Source organism: Centroberyx affinis, unplaced genomic scaffold, assembly GCF_046629955.1.
Source record: "Centroberyx affinis isolate AG114_WGS23_722 - 3 ecotype Tasmania unplaced genomic scaffold, CSIRO-AGI_Caff_v1 ptg007894l_1, whole genome shotgun sequence".
NCBI classification, from domain to species: Eukaryota; Metazoa; Chordata; class Actinopteri; order Beryciformes; family Berycidae; genus Centroberyx; species Centroberyx affinis.
In genome coordinates this window covers 114,878-135,436 of record NW_027283962.1, presented here as the reverse complement: position 1 = coordinate 135,436, position 20,559 = coordinate 114,878, and the positions used below count along the sequence as shown (strand labels likewise).

At 42.6% G+C, this 20,559-nt stretch overlaps 2 protein-coding genes across 3 annotated transcripts in view; one reads left to right on the top strand and one right to left on the bottom strand.

Annotated features, from left to right (window-relative positions):
- shank3a (SH3 and multiple ankyrin repeat domains 3a) overlaps positions 1-10,648 on the top strand; it is a 154,933-nt gene extending 144,285 nt beyond the window's left edge. Inside the window, 3 exon segments of the mRNA XM_071514034.1 lie at positions 125-657; positions 1,549-3,680; positions 10,084-10,648. Of these exon segments, the coding sequence (XP_071370135.1) occupies positions 125-657; positions 1,549-3,680; positions 10,084-10,648 (3,230 nt within the window).
- A 4,808-nt stretch (positions 10,649-15,456) lies between these two features.
- On the bottom strand, positions 15,457-19,833 carry rabl2 (RAB, member of RAS oncogene family-like 2). 2 transcript variants are annotated; one of them, XM_071514039.1, is made up of 8 exons: positions 19,225-19,833; positions 19,016-19,045; positions 18,693-18,772; positions 18,430-18,509; positions 18,219-18,330; positions 17,798-17,895; positions 17,294-17,377; positions 15,457-16,836 (listed from the first exon to the last, which is right to left on the bottom strand). In XM_071514039.1, exons 1-8 carry the CDS (start codon positions 19,329-19,331, stop codon positions 16,756-16,758), a joined length of 672 nt encoding a protein of 223 aa, XP_071370140.1. In that variant the 5' UTR covers positions 19,332-19,833; the 3' UTR covers positions 15,457-16,755. The 2 variants fall into 2 exon arrangements, with proteins under 2 accessions (XP_071370140.1, XP_071370139.1); XM_071514038.1 differs by lacking the exon at positions 19,016-19,045 and having other exon boundaries at positions 18,693-18,839; positions 19,223-19,833.
- Between the last annotated feature and the right edge of the window lie 726 nt (positions 19,834-20,559).

Sequence of the window (20,559 nt, the reverse complement as noted above, 5' to 3'; positions counted from 1 at the left end):
TCATGAAGCAGCTGTCTGAAAGGTATCTGTGGACCTGCTAAGCTGGTACAAAATGGCTCTTTTTGATGAGCTGACTTCTGGTTACCAGATGAGCAGCTTCCTGATCTCTCCCCTCCCTCCCCAGGTGCCACTGAGGAGGATCGTCTGTCTGCCCTGGCAGGCGAGCACCGCTTCCCCCGCAGCTCCTCTATGACGGACAGCCTTCGAGACCACTCCCAGTCCCACTCCATCCCTCCCCCTCCACAAACGGCACCCCCTCCTCCTCCCTCACTCTACTACCTAGACACTGGCCCTCCGCCGGCCTTCTGCCCCCCGCCTCCCCCATCCAGAGCCCAGAGTCAGGGCCATGAGCCTGGAGGACGCTCCAGCTTCAAGCCCTCCTCCCTGGACCTGCCCTACGAGGCCGCCCAGCGGCAGGCAACGCATATGGAGAGGCAGAAGAAAGCCCGCTCCATGATCATCCTCCAGGACTCCTCCCATCTTCCTGTAGAACCTACGGAAATTCCCCGTCCCTCTGCTGCTACTCCACCTGAGCGAATCAAAAGGAAGGGTCGGGTGATTGACAACCCCTATGCCAATGTGGGACAGTTTAGTATTGGACTATACACACCCACCAAGCCCCAGAGGAAGAAAAGTCCCCTGGTCAAACAACTACAGGTAAGTTACATGTTAAAGGGATAGGTTTTTGGGGGATTTTGCTATTTTTCCTGTTTACCCAGAGTTAGACAAACTTGTGGATGCCATTTTTATGTCTCTGCAGTTTGAAGGAATGGGAACGGTTAGTCTACAGGATGAAGCAGCAGCTCCTCTCAAAAGTAGGGAAATAGACCTGCTCAGTATATTCTGACATGATAAGCCTATGGTAATTTTTGATCATGGCTAGCTAGATAGGTCCTTAAGGTTTTGAGTTTACAAAACTGCACTCTTATGAGAAGAGAGCAGAGGCAGAACGTAATGATACGTTCAAGACAACTGGGAAACTTCCCACTTGGAATGTACTGTATCTCAGAACGTTTAAGTATTATATTGATGGGAACCTTAGTTCAAAGAAGAATCCCAAGTTTCCGACTAGGAATTACGAATTGGAAGGCCATTCAAATGGATTTTTCCTATTCAGAAGTATGACGTTTCACAGTTGGGGAAGTCCAGCTGGGAATGAGAAAGTTGATAGGAAGTTCATATAATCAAATTTCTTTATTATTAGTCAGATTAATGACTTTATAAATACATAAATTACAATGTACAGCTTTGTTAGATTAGGCATCCATCTTTGGAAAAGTTAAAAGCTTTATTTTCCTACTTTTGAGAGAAGCTGCTACTTGATCCCCTAGACTTCCAGCAGTTGAACTAAGCTAACTGTACCCATACCTTCAAACTGCATGTAGAGGTGTATAAAAGGCATCAACAAGTTCATCTGACTCTGGGTAAGTAGGAATAATTCCCCCAAAACTGGACTATCCCTTTAAGGATGGACTTTTGATCTTTTTACTTTAGGCCAAAGCTAAGTGTAGTTTTAAATGTTTGGTTGTATGTTTTGTTTTGTTGCAGGTGGAGGATGCACAAGAAAGAGCTAGTCTGGCCTTAGCTGCTGCCCACTCCCGAGAGACCTCACCCTCAGGACGACACCCACACACCCATGGGCACACACACACCAGCCGTGCAGACTACTACCAGCAGCAGCTGATGGCAGAGCGAGAGCGTCTGCGTGCCCAGGGAGAGGTTCTGCTTCAGGGGAAGGGCCCCTTTGCTGCTGCTATCGCTGGAGCAGTGAAAGACCGTGAGCGCCGCCTAGAAGAACGGAGGAAATCCACTGTCTTCCTGTCTGTTGGGACCATGGAGGGGGCATCTTCAACCAGCCCCGAGGCCCCCTCCCTGACTCAGTCTCGGTCCATCGATGAACGGATGCTCACCCGAGAGCTGGGCCAGCTGCCTCCCCCTGCCTTGGCCCTGAGCCCTTCACCTAGTGGGACCACCTTCATCCATCCGCTCACAGGAAAGCCCCTGGACCCCAACTCACCACTGGCTCTTGCGCTGGCCGCAAGGGAGAGAGCACTGACCTCTCAGAGCCAGTCCCCATCCAGCAGCCCAGAGCCCAGGACTAAACAGGAGCGGGCTGGCCAGGGCGTAATATTCATTGACACTCAGACCAAAGAGTCTCAACAAGGGGAATTGGGGGGCGCATCTCCCCCTTTCTCTCCCCAAAGCGCCAAGGCAGGGGCGTATGGACTTGGACCCTCTCCAGGAACTATGTTAGCCCCCCAATCCACCAAACCCCAGTGGGCCACATCACCGTCACCTGTATCATTCCGACAGGAGATGGAAGGAAGAGTAGAGGAGAGGAAGGAAGAGAAGAGAGCAGAGGACAAGAAAAGTATGTTGATCAGCATTATGGATACATCGCAGCAGAAGACAGCAGGGCTGATCATGGTCCACGCTACCAGTAATGGCCAGGCTGTTGGGGTGGGTTCAGAACTAGAACAGACACCTGCCCCAACGGCTGCTGAGCCCAGCAAACCTCCAAGCCCACGGGCTAAATCCCCCAGTCCCACAGCCTCCCAGCCCCAGCCCCAGCCCCAACTCCAGGCCCAGCCCCAGGCTCAGCGTCCTGCTAGCCCAGCCCAAGAGAAGAGCCTGGCTCAGGGCAGCTCAGAGGAGGATGTGGATCCATATACAGTGACCCTGCCCCCTGCCATGTTGTCCTCCAGTGATGAGGAAACAAGGGAGGAGCTACGTAAGATCGGAGTGGTACCCCCGCCAGATGAGTTTGCTAATGGGTTGCTGGCACAGGCACAGGCACAGGCACAGGGGACACCCACGTCCCCAACTAAACCTGCCACCTCTCCCACCACCCCTACAACACCTACACCCCAAACCCCCTCGATCCCAACAACCCCCAGCGTGACCCCCACCCAGCCTCAGCCTCCCCAGCCCCCACCTCCACCCAGTGCAGCAGCCGTCTCAGGGAAACCCTCTGACCCTCTGGAGCCCCCACCGGTGGGGGAGTCTGGCTCTGCGGCCGACTCAGGCGTGGAGGAGGCTGACACGCGCAGCTCTAGTGACAGAGAGCGAGACCACCACCTCGAGACCACCAGCACCGTCTCCACGGTATCCAGCATGTCCACATTGTCCTCGGAAAGTGGCGAGCCCGCCGACACACACACCACACACACCTCCTACGCCGACGGGCAGACCTTTGTGCTCGACAAGCCGCCAGTGCCTCCCAAGCCCCGACTCAAGTCCCAGATAGGAGGCAGTAAAGGCCCCGTCACCTTCAGGGACCCTCTGCTGAAGCAGAGCTCTGACAGTGAGCTGCTATCACAGCAACAGGCCGCAGCCCTGGCTGCTGCCGCTGCTGGTGGAGCTGGGCTGGCTGCAGGTGGATCAGCCTCAGTGACTGGACTAGCCCCCACCAGGCCGCGCTACCTCTTCCAGCGCAGGTCCAAGCTGTGGGGGGACCCGGTGGAGCCCCGCGGGCCTGGGGTGGGGCTAGGTATTGGGAGTTTGGGGAATCTAGGCGGGCTGGGGCTGGGGTTAGGTGCAGACGAGGGAGGAAAACCGTCAGTTATGGGGGAGCTGAGTTCAAGGCTCCAGCAGCTAAATAAAGACACTAGGTCGCTGGGAGAGGAACCATTGGGAGCATCGCTGGACCCTGGGAGGAAGTCACCTGTGGCAGGTGCCAGGTAAGAGAAAAGCAAGTAAGATGTAGTGCAATTTCTTTAAATCTTATTTAACACAAAGCACATAATAAATGGTGACATAAAGGGTAATAATTTCAAGTCGTGTTCAATTCTTTTACTCAAATGGTGGCAGAGACATCAGAGTCAGCAAGCAAAAAAATGTAAAGCCAATACCAGGCTCCAGCCTGATAACAGCATTGTCTTATGTTTGATTAAGAATTGCATATTTGGCCAGTGTTGTCATACAATATGAGTTGAATTCCTTTCCCATCTTTATCAACTTCTCATTTTACTCTACTTTCACCACTTTTTTATATCTACAGTGACAAATCCTTAATTCTTTCATTAACAAGCCCACTGAAAGAGAGAGAAAGAGTCATTCATTTTTTCAAAGTCAAGATATTTCAAGGACACCAATCAAAGGTTTCTTTTATTTCGAAATATTATTATTATATGTGTCTATCATCTTGAACCTTAAGTATTTCGTGGATCCAGGGACATTTAGAGGCAGAGTCAAAGATATCAGCTTCAGATTTGAATACTGTGCATGATGTGCTTTTATTTCATTTTAAAGTATGCAGATTAATCCATATCCCCTGCCCAGTCCACTGTGATGGTAAGTAAAAATGAGGTCAGATGAGGTCACCGACATTGCTAGCATTAGCTTCCCTGGCAATGCTAGTGTTAACCCCATTGTTAATGTATACCATACCTTTCCGTGAGTCATATGTAGCCACATCAGTGAAGAGAAAGAAATATGAGGCATAGAAAAGAGGTTAAGAGGAACTTGTTTCCAACACAAAGAACACAGAGACACCGGTGTTATCTGATGCATCTGAAGCACAGTGGTGTTGTTTGGATATTATCTGTGGGTTTGTTTCTTTTTTTCATACCATCCCTGAAAGTACAATGAAGTCCTTTATATTCCTACAGATGTGAGAAGGACACTGAAGACAGTAAACCTTAAGCTTGTAGCTCCTAGGGTAAACCAAAGCTTATTTTTTATCTTTTTTCCTAACAAGCCTGTCAACTAATCCCGTTGAAACAGAATAACCCTTTTTAAAATTTTGTTTCATGTATTTTCTCTTTTTTATGTATTATTTGTTACCTTGTTTGCATCACCTGATTTCTTCAGTGCTACTTATGGAGTCTTTTGCAATAAAAGAAAAAATTATAACAAAGCATTTGGGTGGTGTAGCTGACTGTTTGGGTTTCAGTCATTGATAGACACACAGCAGAGTACTAGTTGCAGACTTGGAATTTCCTGAGCAAAGCCATTTATTTAGAATCAATGGCTCTGGTCTTGCGTATGAACTGCTCCTTGTTTCCATGGTTACAACAGTACCTTGGTGTACCTTGGCCTCCCATTTAGTGCTCTGTATTGTGCACAGTAGTCAGTAAGTTAGTGTTACATAGTGGTGTGTGTGTGTGTGTGTGTGTTCCAGTAGTCGGTTATCTGTTGGTGCAAACAAGGTAACAGGGCCTGGAGGCATGCTCTTCCTGAAAGCCTCTACTCATCTCTCACACACACTCTCGCTGTTGGGTTCTAACCTATGACCCTGCTAGCTACCTTGCACCCCCTCACCCCGCCTCAGAAAGTTCCAGCTTTCCTTGACCTTTAATCCAGTGCCCTTGTTCAAATAACATACAATATACATCCTTATATCCACTGCTCTTCGCAGTCATCGCTGATATAAACAAGATAAGACTGGCAACTGTGTCGTTTCCGTCTTATCACTCTTCCCCCATCCTACCGCATCATCAGTGATAAGATTTAAGGATGTATTTTCAGAAGTATTTGAACAGGCCCAAACTATAATGGTGTGCCATGTCACAAGTCATGTTAAAGCCATCCCTTCATGATCTTATGGCTGCTTGTGCCAGGACTACCAGACAACGTCATCATGATCTAAGTGACAGTCCTGGCTTGGCTCCCACTCAGTAAATTGGTGGAAAAAAATGGTGAAAGAACTGTGGAATAAATGGTGAAATCTTTTGACGTGAGCAGTTGATAGAAAGTGCAGTTTCAAAAGTCCTGTTGTGTTCTGCTTGGGATTTGGGTTAGAATTTTTATCAGATCTTAAATGATCTCCCTAGGCCATGTACAGTGGGCATGTCTGAATTTCACATCTGAAGACGGCTATTGTCTGAAATAAGAGTGCTGTCTTTTTTGGATGTGTGTTGTAGTTTTACACAGCCACCAAATATAGACTAATGGATTGTTCAGGTCCAATAGGATAGGGGTTCAGCTCTGTGGTGTGTGGAATAGCAGAACTCCAAATGTCCTATTTCTGCAGTTTTAAAAACTGTGGAAAATGAAGTTGAAGACTTAGTTAAACAGCAATCAGTCTACATTTGAAAATGTAACTTCAAAAGGAGCTCAGTAGTCAGTAGACACTCTTCAGAAGCACCTGAGTTTGATTACTATATCCCTGCTCCTCTCCCTTTTTTCTTCTTTCCTCCTCATCTCTGTTAATGTGAACATGCAAAGCAAGTGGAAGAAACTGGTTCCATATTGGAAATTTGCTTTCATGTTCCCAATTACTTCACTGCTGATTAAGAGGAGATGAAAGATATGAAACAATCTAAGACTGTTAGATCAGACTCTCACCTCCTCTGGCTCTGACTGCCTTTATCAGTCCTTCCACCTCACTGCTATCGCCAGAAGGAGCTAACCACTGTACAAATGTCCGTGCACTCAGACACACACCCACACACTTTATGAACACAACCGCACACAGTGACAACCAAAGTGATTCATAAGTTATGTTTCCTTCCAAATGTCAGGCAAATTAGGAACGTAGAGCACAGCCACCTCAGAAAACATGAATGGAATGGAAAGAGTCTTTGAAGAACTGATCAGTACGGGACAAGTTGTTATTGTTCTTTCACGTCAGCTAACGTCGGCCATATTTCACACCGTCCAACGACAAAAATAAAGATAGTGCAGTTTGGTGTCATCAATCTGCTGCTGTTGTTGCTACCTGACATTTTTATCGTCGTGGTGGGATATATCTGGGATGGCTCCAGAAACGTAGCTACCGTCATTTTTTATTCAACAAAATGCATCTCCATCACTATTTAGTGCATAATTTCTTTAACAACAAAAAAACATTTTTTTGCAAACATAACAAAATTTCCAATTCGTTGGATGGAAACCCAGCTTCATGGTAAGCAAATGTGCCATTTCATTGTGGTTTAACTGCACTAAAGTCAAACTAGTAAAGTCACTAATTAGCTATTCCAACAGAACGCATTATAAAAGGTTTATAATTATGTTTTACAGTCCTTTCTTTTTTACCAGTATCTTACCATAATTAACATCTATTATCAAAAATATTTCCATTTGAAAAGCTCACTCATCTATCTATACCTAGATAATGCGTAGATTTGTTAAGTAAAATCTAATCAAAATTAGCATATAACAATTTAAAAATTCAGCCATCAATCGCTGATCTGTACCTCTTAATATATTATCTTTGACATCATCATGATCCCTGAGATGGCAAAGAAGAGCATGATGTCAAATACAGCACATCATGTAACACGGTGTTCTGATTGGTCTCAATCAGTACAACTCATCCTGACCTTATGCAATCAAATCACTCCCACCCTCTCCATCCTGACAATTAATTACCCTCGGCTGAGTAAAAGAATGGAACAGAGTAAAACGTATGATCATGCACACCATTATTTTCTCTCTCTCTCTCTCTCTCCCTCTCTGCGTTTGTATCTCCTCACCCACTCAAGCATTTCACATACAGCAGAGGCATCCCGACACTCTTAACTGTAATGTTACTCCATCACTTTTTACCCCCATCCACTGTCTGTCCCATTTAAAATCCGTTAACACCACACATGCTACTACATGTCTCATTCATATCCACCATGTCCACATGCTATGAATCATAGCTTTGGCTCGTCTACAAACCTGTTGGTTCTCATTTTATTTTAAGTTGTGCTCTTCGGTTTCCTGTTCTTTTCTGTTAATTTAATTTGCATAACTTTCTGTTTTGTTTTGTTTTTCAGTGATTGTGTTGAGGATGGCTATGCTCCCTGACTCTCTTGCTTATTGGACACTGTAGGTTTCTTAAACTGAAAAAAGAATCAGTTACAAATTGTATGTCTTGATGAGAAAATTACTCAATAGACACACCATCCCCGACATACAGCGCATGTGAATGTTAATTAATTAGTGACATATTTATGCATCATACATATATAAATGTATCTTTGCTCACAAGAATAGTTTTTCTTCAGGTCCAAGTCATTTCACCATGAATCATAAATTAACCACAAAGGTCAAGGGACATTTGCCCTCATTTATTTTTCATTTTTGTTTGTTTTGTTTGTTTTTTCATTTTTTTATTGTGCAGTGTTTGATATGTGAATAGTGTGCTCATTTCTCTCTCATGTGGCCGACTGGTCAGACCTGCCAGTGCTGAAGCCTACTCTGCTGTCATTGTCATGTCAACACATCCAAAACAGACACACACGCATGCAGACACGCACACACTTACATATACACATACATACAAAAGGCATGTCAAAGAAAGCAGAGTTGGCTGAGGCAAAATACAAGTCTGGTTAGCAGGCTGCGTCTCATGGAGTGATGCTAACATTCTCTCCCATTGCTCTCTCTCTGCTCACCTTGCATGCTCCGCCCTGCTGCTCTGATCTGATTGGTCTAGAACTGACTGTGCGCCCAGGAGGGCAGGACGACTGTGTAAGTGCGCATGGAGCTCATCTCATATCCGCCGGCTCCCCTTGATTTGAACATTTCTCCAGCCTATGCCCTGCCTAGCCACCTACGTTCCATCATTCTCCTCAGTCCAAACCACACCCATATCAAATGTCCCGAAGACATACAGTATATGCAAAACATTTGTCACACCTACACACGATATACACACACACACAGACATGCATGAATGAAACAGTGAAGTCATGTTGCACCAACTCCTATCACATCCATTTGGGCCTCTCCTTTCCCCTTCTCCCTGCCTGCACCCGGCTAGACTCAACTGTCATGTTACCCCTAATTTCTAATCCATCCCTCTCCACCTTTCTGACCGTCCTTTCCTCCATCAGATCAGTAGACTATCGGCTAATCAGCCACTTTTAGACTGTTGCACAAATTCATGCTCCTGTCATTTTCAATACAGGGTCAGATGTAAAAGGGGAGATACAATAACATACAGTATACTGGTCCTATGAAAGTAACAGGAGTGAATATTGCACAGTTTCAAGTTCCCACTGGAGTAGCATTATTGGCTAGTATGTTTGTATTAGTATGATGCTTCCTACAATGCTGCAGACTGTGAGATTGGGTTGGTTGGTCACTATGAGAGTTACATAGAGTGGTTACTGTAAGTCCAATGGGAAATAAGCATTATTGTGGTGAAATGAAGTTGAGCTTTGGAAACGAATGCTGGACTGTATGCCCCCATATTCACTTTAACTGCAGCCTAAAGACAAATGTCAGAGCTGTTATTGTCACCTCTGTTTTCGCTAGACACCAATTCTCTCTCATAGAAAGGAAACCCAAAGTCACTGTATGCCCAGTATAATATTCTACCCCTTAGTAGGCCTACTTAGTACATACTGTCTAAATGTGTATGTATGTGTATGAGAGTGCTTGTGTGCATATTCATACTGTAAATGTTAGATGTTAGAGAGCATAAATGAATTTTCAGGTTAGCACTATCTGTGTTTGCAGCGTACAACACAATAACTGTAGCGCTGTTTGATACCATAATTCTTAGAGAGCGTTTGCTATTTAAGAGTCACAGTAATCACTTTATGGAAGTATTTGCCTTAACAAGGGACAAGGATTTTGATAAGAGAATTTAGAGGATGTAGACCTTCATTGATGATCAGATAGGCTGAGTTTTGGATTCTTGATGGAGTTTATAATGTCTGTCAGTGATACTGGGGTTCTGGTATACTCAAATGTCAGGTCTAGGCTACTCAAATGTTGTGTAGTTAATGTATGACTTGAAGTAAATCAATTTAAGTCCAAGCTGAAGATTCATGATTGAATAATGTAAAGACAGTTTAGGAGACATTTTAATCCAAAGCGACACATAATCTCAGAAACTTGCAATGTTTCATCCGACAAATGAGGCCCACTGCTTTGATGTTGCTGTGAAGTGAGACTAGCTTGGTCTTTCTAATGGTCATTAACCTCTGGCCTACACTAACTGACTACTTAAGAACTCACAGCAGTTTGTACATGAAACTCGTACAAACTGAAAAAGTGTCTCTTCTGCTAATAACTCCTCTCTTTTATTTTCTTCTCCTCCTCTTCTTACTTACAATTTACTTGCTTTCACTTTATATCTTTTATTCACCTCTGCCTACATTCCTCAAACACTTTGTCTGTCTCTCTGTCCTTCTCCACCAGACTTTTCAGCAGCCTAGGAGAGCTCCATACCATTTCTCAGAGAAGCTATGGCACCACATACACCATCCGCCCAGGCAGCCGCTACCCTGTCACGCGACGCACCCCCAGCCCAGGTTCGGGCTCGCCCGATCGGGGCGACCCTCTCGGACGACTCCCGGGCTTCGGCCTACCGACCTCCCCGACTACGCCGCCACACACCATCCTCAAGTCCTCCAGCCTCAGCCTGCCCCACGAGCCCAAAGAGGTCCGCTTTGTAATGAGGAGCTCCAGCGCCCGCTCCCGCTCCCCGTCCCCTTCTCCCTCTCACTCCCCCGGGCTGGGGTCACCGCTCCTGGCCCTCAGACCCTTCCACCAGAAACCCCTCCACCTCTGGAACAAGTACGACGTCGGAGACTGGCTGGAGAGCATCAATCTAGGGGAGCACAGAGCCGGCTTTCAGGAGCATGAGATCGAAGGCTCTCACCTCCCGGCTCTAACCAAGGATGACTTTGCGGAGCTGGGAGTGACACGAGTTGGACACCGCATGAACATTGAACGAGCACTAAAACAGCTGCTGGAGAGCTGACCCCTGCCCTGAGACACAGCAAAAGATGGAGAGAATGATGAAGATGGATAAGGGAGAGATATAGAGAGTTGATGAAAACAGGAAAAAGAGAGAGAGAGACCACTCCTCTTTTACTCTGGCTCTATGTTTATGTTTTGCATTGCAAATGTTTACCTTTCTGGTCCTTAGCGAAACTTTATGTTCTCGTTCTGCATTAATACCCTGCACTTAGCACTGCACTGAATTTTGGGAGGAGGAGCCAATACGTACCTCCCCTCTCCCCCCACCCTTAGTGTCTGCCCACCTCATTGCCTGCAGCCAATCAGATCAGACCTCCGAACGGGTTCTGGTCTTTCTTTGCAGAGGAGAATCGCATGAGCTCCAATTAGAACATTTGATTTGTGAAAGCTTCTGTTGTTCCCTTAGTAACACCCACACATTCTCCCACAGACCTTCCCTCCTCTCCTCTCTACCTCTGTCCCTCCATCCATCAGGCCTCTGAAAGCCTTTTACAGTTTGAGTAAAGGAGGAGGAGGAAGAATCTCGTTCCAAACAGAAAGCTCAGTTGCCTTTCAAAATATTTCTACAGAGATCAACAGTGATGAACACAGGACTAGTGCTGACACAGCTCTCACAAGGTGTGTCTTCTCTCTACCTGCTGTTGTTTTTAAACCGAAGACTTTTGAGCCCAGAGGTGGAGCTCCACAAAGTAGACCACAGGAGAAAACCCCTCCGCCTTGGAACCCAGACTGTGCTATCTATTATATTTGGAGAATGTTTAACCAACACTCGTGGCTTTTTTCATAATCAAACAGTTTGTTTTTGGTTTTCCAAAGGGAATATTATATATAGATATAATATAATATGATATATATGTATCAAAATAGCTTTGAGAAGAAAAGACACAATGTTGCAAAGAGGAAATGTAATAAATAAAACTGCGCCTGTCTTTGGTTTTTAGTATAGAAGGCAGAGAGAAATCTTTAAATTTATTCCACCAATAATTTACTAATTTCTACCAATTATATACATATATATATATTTGAAAGAAAAAAGTATATAGATATATGAAAATGAAATTTTTGTCATAGGTATACAACTTTACTAAAACAATACATGGTATTATATATATATATATATACATATATATATATATGATGTTGATGAACTTTCCTTACGGTCACCCTTTCCTGAACAGTAGCATGACAAGTTGCATCATGTCTTGGAAAGAGAGTTTGTTGTTTGTTTTTATTTTCTTACGGTCTTCCTTCGTACTTAAGGGCATCCCGCAATGTGAGGCCAAGACCCTAGTTGACACCCATCCCTATTGCCTCGGCTACAGATCTCAGCGATGTGGTTCTGTCTCTCCTTTACTTCTGTTCATCCACGACAACCTTTAAGGACCACCCAGTAAGACAGTTCATTGGTAAAGAAGGCTCTCCATCTTAAGCCTGTTTATCACTCAGGGATGGAAGTTTGGGGCACTAGCATGGAGAGGTTGTTGCCTGTTATTTTTAAATACTATCCATTCAAATTGTGGCCTGTGAGAACAATTTACCACTACCACAGTCTGAAAAATACTAGCCCATAGGCTAGAGGGCTAGTACAATTTCCATCCCTGCTACCCCTGATTATGCTTGTCTCTAGACTAGACAAGGTGTGGTGTAGTGAAGGAAGGTCAGGAGAAGACAACAGCCGGATGTTTCTTATCACCAGTAGAGAAGAAAGATAAATCTCTAACAGATTTCTATTGTACGATTCCCCTACAGAAGAACAGCGTTGATAAGTTCCTTGTGTGTAAAGCTGGCCAAATGAGGGATAGCTCAGACTTTTCTAATAAGGAATTGTTTATTTTCTTTCCCCTGTAATGTAACCTTTACCCAGACTATAACCAACAAAAACAAATCCAAAACACATCACACAGGGGTTTAAATGAGCTAAAAGTCTGTGCCTTTCTGAAATGGCATTGCAGGAGATGCATCTGTAGTTTATTAGGCTCTGGGGATGGGACAGCTTCTGTGAGGTCTTAACAATACAAAATCTACAATTGTATTCACATGAGTAGCCCCTGCTGGCAGTGAGAAACAGTGAGTTTTATTCATGCAACAAAAAGCATTAGATCCATAGCTTTTCTCTGAGAGAAGGCCAGGTAAACTCTATTACCACTAAAAACCTCTGTGCATCAGCAGCATCCAGTCATTACGCCAAGTCAATTCCGCTTGGCGAGAAGTTGTGCATCTTTCCAGAATAGCTTTCTGTTCACTTATTTTCTAGCAGTTTGGAAAAGCGGGTGGTAAATATAACGTTGTATCCGGGTTGTAGGAATAGCACTCACTGCCTCACTGTGACCTCACTGATTATTTTACTTCTGACTCCAGTGTTATGTCCTCGGACTCATTTTGGGCTTTTTGTGTTTATTGTTCTTTTTGTTGTGTGTTTATTGTTCTTTTTTTTCTCATTTGTTACCCTCCGACACTGTGGGTAGATTTTGTAGCTTGTGGAACATGATACTTTAATCTTTCACTCATTTGAATTTTAGAGTGAACATTAAGAGACAGAAAAAAAAAACAAATATCCTGTCCATTCAAAACGTACTTACACTTGTAAATATGAACAAACTACAAATATTTGCTTTTTTATATTAATCACAAGCAATGTATATATGATAGATTTCATATAAATTTTTGAAAAACAAAAAATATATAGATCTATATATGAATGTTTGGCATATATGCATAGTTAACCACCTGTGGAAAAGGTGAGCAGATTTTATTCTTTCTATGAACTCTTGAACTTTTGAACTCTGAACTATGAACTAGGGGATGATTTGCACAAAACAAGGTGCTAGCATAAAAGCCACCCATCGTCCAAGCGCACGCGTGCATCTGGATTCCCTGAATCTCTGTATGGTCGTTTCTCTTCACCGTGTGTGTATGACTGTACGTGTGTGTGCATGTGTGCCAATGTTTGTTTGTGTTTGTTTCCATTGTGTGTGTTTGAGCGAGAGCGAGATAAACAGTGTGCAGGTGTGACAGTGAGAGAGTGTGTGGTTGATTGCTAGGGTTTACGTCTTTGGAGTTAGTCCACTATAGCCTTACTGTATTACCATCAGAGATTCCCGGCAGTGGCTGTGTCACACAAACACACAACACATACACACACAAACAGAAAAATGCACACATACATACATACATCAACTCCAGAATGGACATCATTGTTCTGCATTTTTATTTTCTACTCAGTGGTTTCTCCTTCAAAAAGTGGACTACTCTACCCGAGAGAGAGAGAGACGGAGAGAGAGAGAGAGTATAACGGGGTATTGAGAGAGAACATTGTCACATTTTATATTGCAAGAAAAACTATAACTCACCCTGTAACTGTGTAGGTACAGCTTATGCAGAGTCACTGTTTTGTACACCCATGCCCAGATTGCATTTGCGCTCCTTACCCTCCACTCTATCTGGCTGCACTCCTTTTTCCTTTTTCAGACCTTCAGTTTCTGAGTTTTGGATATGCTACATGAGGTGATTTGATGAGGAACGAACAAAACAAAGGAAAAATGTGCCAAAAAAATAACTTAACTTTAAACTGTATATTTTTCTTTGCTTTAGGACTACCTTAGTTACAGCATTCTTGAGCTGTTAGACTCAATAATATGGTGCCATCTCCTGGAAATCTTGAGAACTACAGACATTCGTTAGATCCTCCACTGTATGTACAGCACCTTTTCAGGTGGGAATACAGTCATTTTTATGTTTTGTAAAGGAACAGGCTATATATATATATATATAAACATATATAACCTGATAATCCTGATTTTATGAGCTTTGCATTAACATTTCTATTTAAATTTTGAGACAAAGTATCACAATTGCTTGATTTTACTGTGATGAAGGTTATTATCCAGTTTGGCTTACTGTTAACACACACACACACACACACATCACTTACACGCACACACACAAATACAAATGATAACAGATGGAACACAAACACTTAAAAGATGAAAGCGTACAGTCTGGACCTGCACAGGCTGTCCTGGTTAGAAAAAACAACACTAATGGAGACCTGGTTGGATCTTTGCGTTAAGTTTACCACAAATACAGATGCAAAATGATGCTACAGAACAAAGTGTAACAGACTGACACATCATTCACTCTAATGAGTTCACTGAAGGGTTATCTTTGTCTTATTTTCTAATCAACAAAGCACAATCTACATAGTGTAGGGGGAGCGGTGTAACCTTTTTAAAAACCCACTGGAATCTGGTCACCCACCGGAACCAGTGATCTTATCATCAAAAGGGGTTTTTCTTTCATTGTCGGTTTTCTCCTTGTTTGCACTGTGAAGTTTAGAATGGTGGATCTATCACTGCAACGCCTCAGCCTTGTCTCACAGGCGAGCTTCCCCTTCTCAACATCTGCTGATCAGGCAAATCACTAGAGAGCATCCAAAACTATTTTCCTAGCGACTACTGGACACTTAGAGCGTTACGAAGTCCTTTCCTTAGGAATAAATGGAAGTTCAAATACAAGATACACAGAAGCTGACTCCTATTCCCCATGCAAACAGAGTAAGGGTGGTAGTGCAGGCTGAGGCAAGATCTGAGATGTTGCCTGGGATATCTCCACCACAGAGATATATGTTTGTTATATTATGTAATAAATTTATAATTAAAAACATGAACTGCGTCAACTTCTTGCTGGTCTTGCTGCTCATGGTGCTGTCGCTTCCTGCTGAATTAGTGTCTCATGAACAAAGCAGTTAATGTTCCAGTGCAATTTATTCATAGTTGATATCATAAAAGCACATTGTATATAAATGGGATAAAAACAGACATGCTTCCTGTGTACAGCATTATCACAAACAAGTACACAAAGAAATTTTTTCAAAAACTGTTAAGTTAAATTGATTCCCACTGTGTCCTACACTATGAGGCTTGGTTGAATGTACTGCTTCTGCCAGAAAAGAGGTCTCTGGTATAAACTCATTCACCAAATGAGGTAGTGGAAATTCTTAATGGCAATGTTTTGCTGGAAATTAATGGATGAACCTTGAAATGAATCATGAATGACAGTGATGTAACCCAACCAGCAGGGGCTGGTCATTTCATAAAGGACCTGGACCTGTTACAAGAGCACAGCGAGATGAAAACAGATAAACAGCCTCTTGTATTACAATAGAGATGACATAAGAAATATATGATATATATTTGTATCATATACAGTGCTAATTCAAATGTTTGTGCCTTAATAGTCTGTGTGTCAACGTACTAGTCTTGTTTCATAAAAGAACCTACTGCTGGATCACAGTTAGAAACACACGATATAACATTTTGGTTACATGGTACATTCAGTATTCATTGAAAGACACTAAACAACAGAGGCTTTACATTATAACATTAATGCAACAATAGCAGCCAATAGATGTAGTTCCCCACTGGCATTGCACACGTCACTACACGCCAACATCAAGAACAGCAGCAAAGAGAATTCACAATCACAGGTTCTCTTTGCCTTGTGTGAGCGAATATTTGATCGAGCGATCGTTTTCATCATTTCACATTCCTGTTACATAACAAATAAAATAAGTTGTTTTAAACACATTTTACCTTTTTGCTGTAACATGTCCTACTATTATTATAGTAGATATTACACAAAGTATGAATGACATGTTTTAATGCAAAAGACAACCTGAATAACACGCTACAACAGAGCAGCTAAATGAACCAGGTAAAATTCAGAGACTTGCAACACAGTTCCTAATTATCCAACCAGGTTTATTTCCCCTGCCAGCTTCACTGGACGGAGGGTGGAGGGCAGTGAGCAACAATCTGACTACACGACTTTATCTTTCATTCTCCAGTGGCAGAGGTAAAGTGAAACAGTTATGATGGTAAACCAATAACATAAGGGAGATAATGGACCAAAAATCATAAAAAATATCGTAAGGACAACTTGCTTCGATAGTGTCAAACAACACAGAAGAACCAGAGCTCTCCTGAAGTGGAGTCCATGCTCATGTGCACAGTGTCAGGATGACCAAAAGCACAGGCTATATCCTCAGCAGAGAGGAGGATAATGTGTCCATGACATGAGGAGAGGGTCTAGAGAACTTTCAAGTGTCTGTCAGACCAACTCAGGACTCTCTGCCTTCAGTCCATCCTCAGCTGCTTCTGAATTTTCTTCCTTCTTCTCCAGCTCAAACTTCTACAAGACAGAGGCAAGAGCAACAAAAAAAAAATCACATCAATACAAATACATTTTCTAGTCAAGACGATTTTGTTTAGCTTACACAAATTAATGGTTTCAGCAACTCTGATCTCAAACACCCAAAAAAAGCTTAACTTTTCATTAAGAAGGGAATCGTGTTGGAATTCATGGATGAGTAAACTGAATACTTTGGCTTGTTAATTCAAGTGTTTTGAGTGAACATCTGCAACAAACAAAAAATTAAAAAAAATGTACTGTGAACAAAATGAGCATGGCAGATTATAAACAAATTACGGGGATTCTTAGAGCAACCATTGCATGACTAATACATATTTCATTTTTTGTAGTAAACAAACCATTGAGCTGGGGATTTATAAAACCACATCAGCTTGATTAATGAGTACATCAGTAATCGGAAAGCATGTTGGTATTCAGAGAGGGTAGATGGTGGCACCTCTAATTCTTGCATCACTTCATCCATGAAGTCGCTGGGGTTTTGCTTGTAGTCCACTGCTCTCTTGATCATCTCTCTGAACATCTGTTGTCAAGACAGACTAATTATATTTAGAACCATCAATGCATAGGGGCAGTTCATGGGGTGGAGTGTCATGTTATCCCTCGACTGTGTTCATAAGAGAATAGTGAAATATAGACTGAATTAACCTGGTACTTTGGCTTATAAGCAGTGCAATGTCAACCCAGTTGTTGAGACAGAGGATGTGAGTCACACTGTTGTGCCATTACATAAATTGTAAAAGTAGGGATGGGAGTGGGATGCATGAAAAAACTGCTGATACCTGGTAAAGGGTCTGTGATGTTATAAATACTGCAGCAAAACTCAAACCTCTCCTATAGCATGCTAAAACTTCATGGGTTGTGTGTGTGTGTGTGTGTGTGTGTGTGACTGAGTGAGGGAAGGAACAAATGTGTACAATACTTGGCCTTCTAGCTTCCTCACCTTAACTACATTAGTCCCATCAGCAGCTGACACAAAGTAGAATGGAATCCCCTGCTTTTTGCCAAAATTGAAGCTCTTCTGTGTCACCTTCAAGTCAGCTGCAGACACATAGGAAAGAAACAGAGGAAAAAATTGTCAACTACTACTGTCAACTTTCTTGGTTAAACAATTAATTTAAACATTGCTGAGAAGAAATGAACTATTGATGCCGTGCTGTACAATAAAAAGGAGAAAAAACTAAAGGGATGCATCTCTAGCCTGAGGATGTTTAGTCTCATCTTTTTAGCTTCAGTTACACCATAGTGAAAACTTGTAGTTATGCCATAAAATCAAATGTTCACCTATCCTATACTCTAAGATCAACGATGCATAGAAATGCAATAAATACCATGTTAAATTGCTGCGACACAGCCAGACTCACCATCAATTTTGTTGGCGACCACACAACACGGGATCTCTGGTCTGTACTCTCTCAGCTCCTTATACCAGTTGGCCAAGTTCTTATATGTGATCTTCCTTTGAACATCAAATACCTTCAAAGAAAAAGTTCAAAGAAACAGTTCAGTCTGCTTTGCTGACAGCCTGGTCTCTCCCCAGTTCAGCTGTGTCTTGTCCATGGTTGTGTGACTTACCATGATGCATGCATGTGCTTTATGGTAGTATGAGGGATGCATGCTCTGGAACCGCTCCTGGCCAGCTGTGTCCCAGAAATCTGAGAAGAGAAACGAAAGCCGTCTCTGCAGACGCAACATGATGTCTGATGCCAGCTGAGATGGCAGCTCTCTAGATTCAAACTTTCTAGATTCAATTTCAGCTTAGTAAAACTGTCGGTGGTCATTGGTTGCACCACCAAAAGTAAATACTCAAGTGTGATAACAAGTGTGCAAATACCTACCGACCACTACTGTCTTGTTTCCTACTGTGGCTGTGTGTTTGTAGAGAGTCAGAGCGTAAGTTGACAACTGTTGGGGGCGACTGCAGCAAGAGTTAAGGATCTTAATACAATTGACTAATACAATACAAATACAGACACAATACAAATCATCTGCTTTGTTAGGAGGCATGCCAGCTTGACCTTTAACAGCCGTGTGCAGCCAGTTACAAACTCAACAGCTGTAATCAGTATGGTATGACAGCCCTCTTCATGAATGATATAAATACAAGATCGCTATTTTGACATACAGAATAAATATAATCAAAGTTGCTTGAGAAGGATACTATTCATCCATGAGAAACCTCTCCATCAACCTAAAACATGAAAGAGAAACACAGTCTGTAACAAAGCCACAATAAAGTCATGAAAAATAGATTATACAAGACAATAACAGAAACTCATGGGGAAACTGTTAAAAAATATTAGGAAATACAAACATAAATTTGCTATAAGGAGCGTATGGTTGTAGGTAGAGATGACAGTTAACACTTACTTGGATTTACCAACTGCACTGTCTCCCAAACAGATGATCTTCACTTGTTCGTCTGCATCGTATTTCTCTTGGTCCAGGTCAGGGATACTGCTAGCGTCGCCAGCCATTTTTCCTTCACTTTGACGAGGAGAATTAATTTACGTGCTTCTTGCTGAAATTCTTAATTGGCTTACGTTAGCGGTTAAGTTCCCGGCTAGCATTCGACTGCAATTCACAACGAGAATTAGTGTTAGCTAGCCTGCTGCTGGTTAGCTAAGGTTAACGCTGGGTGGTTTGGGTTGCTCATTTCACTTGTTCGTCACTCCCTACATCAACCAAACTGATGTTAGTTGAAATTGAGATTATTACAGAGATGGGTATTGATCATGTTTGTCGTTGAAAAGTCATTTATGGAGTACTGTAACGTTACCTGTACGGTGCTCTCTGTGACAATGAGGGCAACGACAGCTAATAGTTGGCTAGCGCCGTTAACTGAGCTAACGTTGATAACATTAAAAAGCAACAGGTATTAATCAAACCACGGGAATCCACTTGTGTATTTTATCTTTGAGAAGTTAAACAACTCATTACAATCATCTAACGTTAACGTTAGCTAGCTAGTTAGATAGATATTACAAGTTCGAAGACCCTGCATGTCGTTCCCGATAGCTTTGGTTTCTATGCAACGGGGACGCCCGAAGGACCACTTTCTGATACTTCCTGCTGTCCTGAGAGGTGCCTGTCCAAAAATTGTCTGTCTGACATGTAAATGAACCTCCTTGGTAAATACAGCTAGGGTTTGCTATATGAGTTGCCTTATGATTTGCCTAAATGTCCACAACCTAATCTAAATTAGAAATATACATATATATACCCCAGAACGCATTGCTATACTTCATTCATTGTCGGAAATCACGTTGCATTAAAAGAAATGTGAGTTATTCAGTCTTTCTCTAATTTAGTCTACTAAGAGTTTTAGTGGTTAGTGATAATGGTGCATATTATTGTCCAACACTATTTTTTGTTTGTGTTTCTCTCCACTTACTACAGCTGAAGAGGGTTGGTTCTATGTTTAAAAGACTGATATTACCACCACGGCACAACTGTCAGGCTGTATAATTATGTCCTACAGTCCAGATTGATGCATCCACAGTTTATTTGACTGCAACCTGTTTGTATGCGTGTATGGTTCTGTAATACAAACCAAGGAAAAGGAATATAGTAATCAATAAACACAATAATCAACCTCAATCAAATTCAATACTCAATTCAAATACTCACAAATATTTTATATGTGCACATTACTACAGGTAGGCCTACCTGAGAAATTAAATTAACATTGAATTAAGTTAAACT

What these genes read in the sequence shown, in the direction of transcription:
- rabl2 (XM_071514038.1), bottom strand. Translation starts at nt 19,331, where the DNA reads ATGGCTGGCGACGCTAGCAGTATCCCTGACCTGGACCAAGAGAAATAC. An exon ending in TGCAGTTGGTAAATCCAAGT is followed by an intron (nt 18,840 to 19,222) that starts AAGTGTTAACTG and finishes ACAAAGCAGATG; the next exon opens with ATTTGTATTGTGTCTGTATT. An exon ending in AAACAAGACAGTAGTGGTCG is followed by an intron (nt 18,510 to 18,692) that starts GTAGGTATTTGC and finishes TTCTCTTCTCAG; the next exon opens with ATTTCTGGGACACAGCTGGC.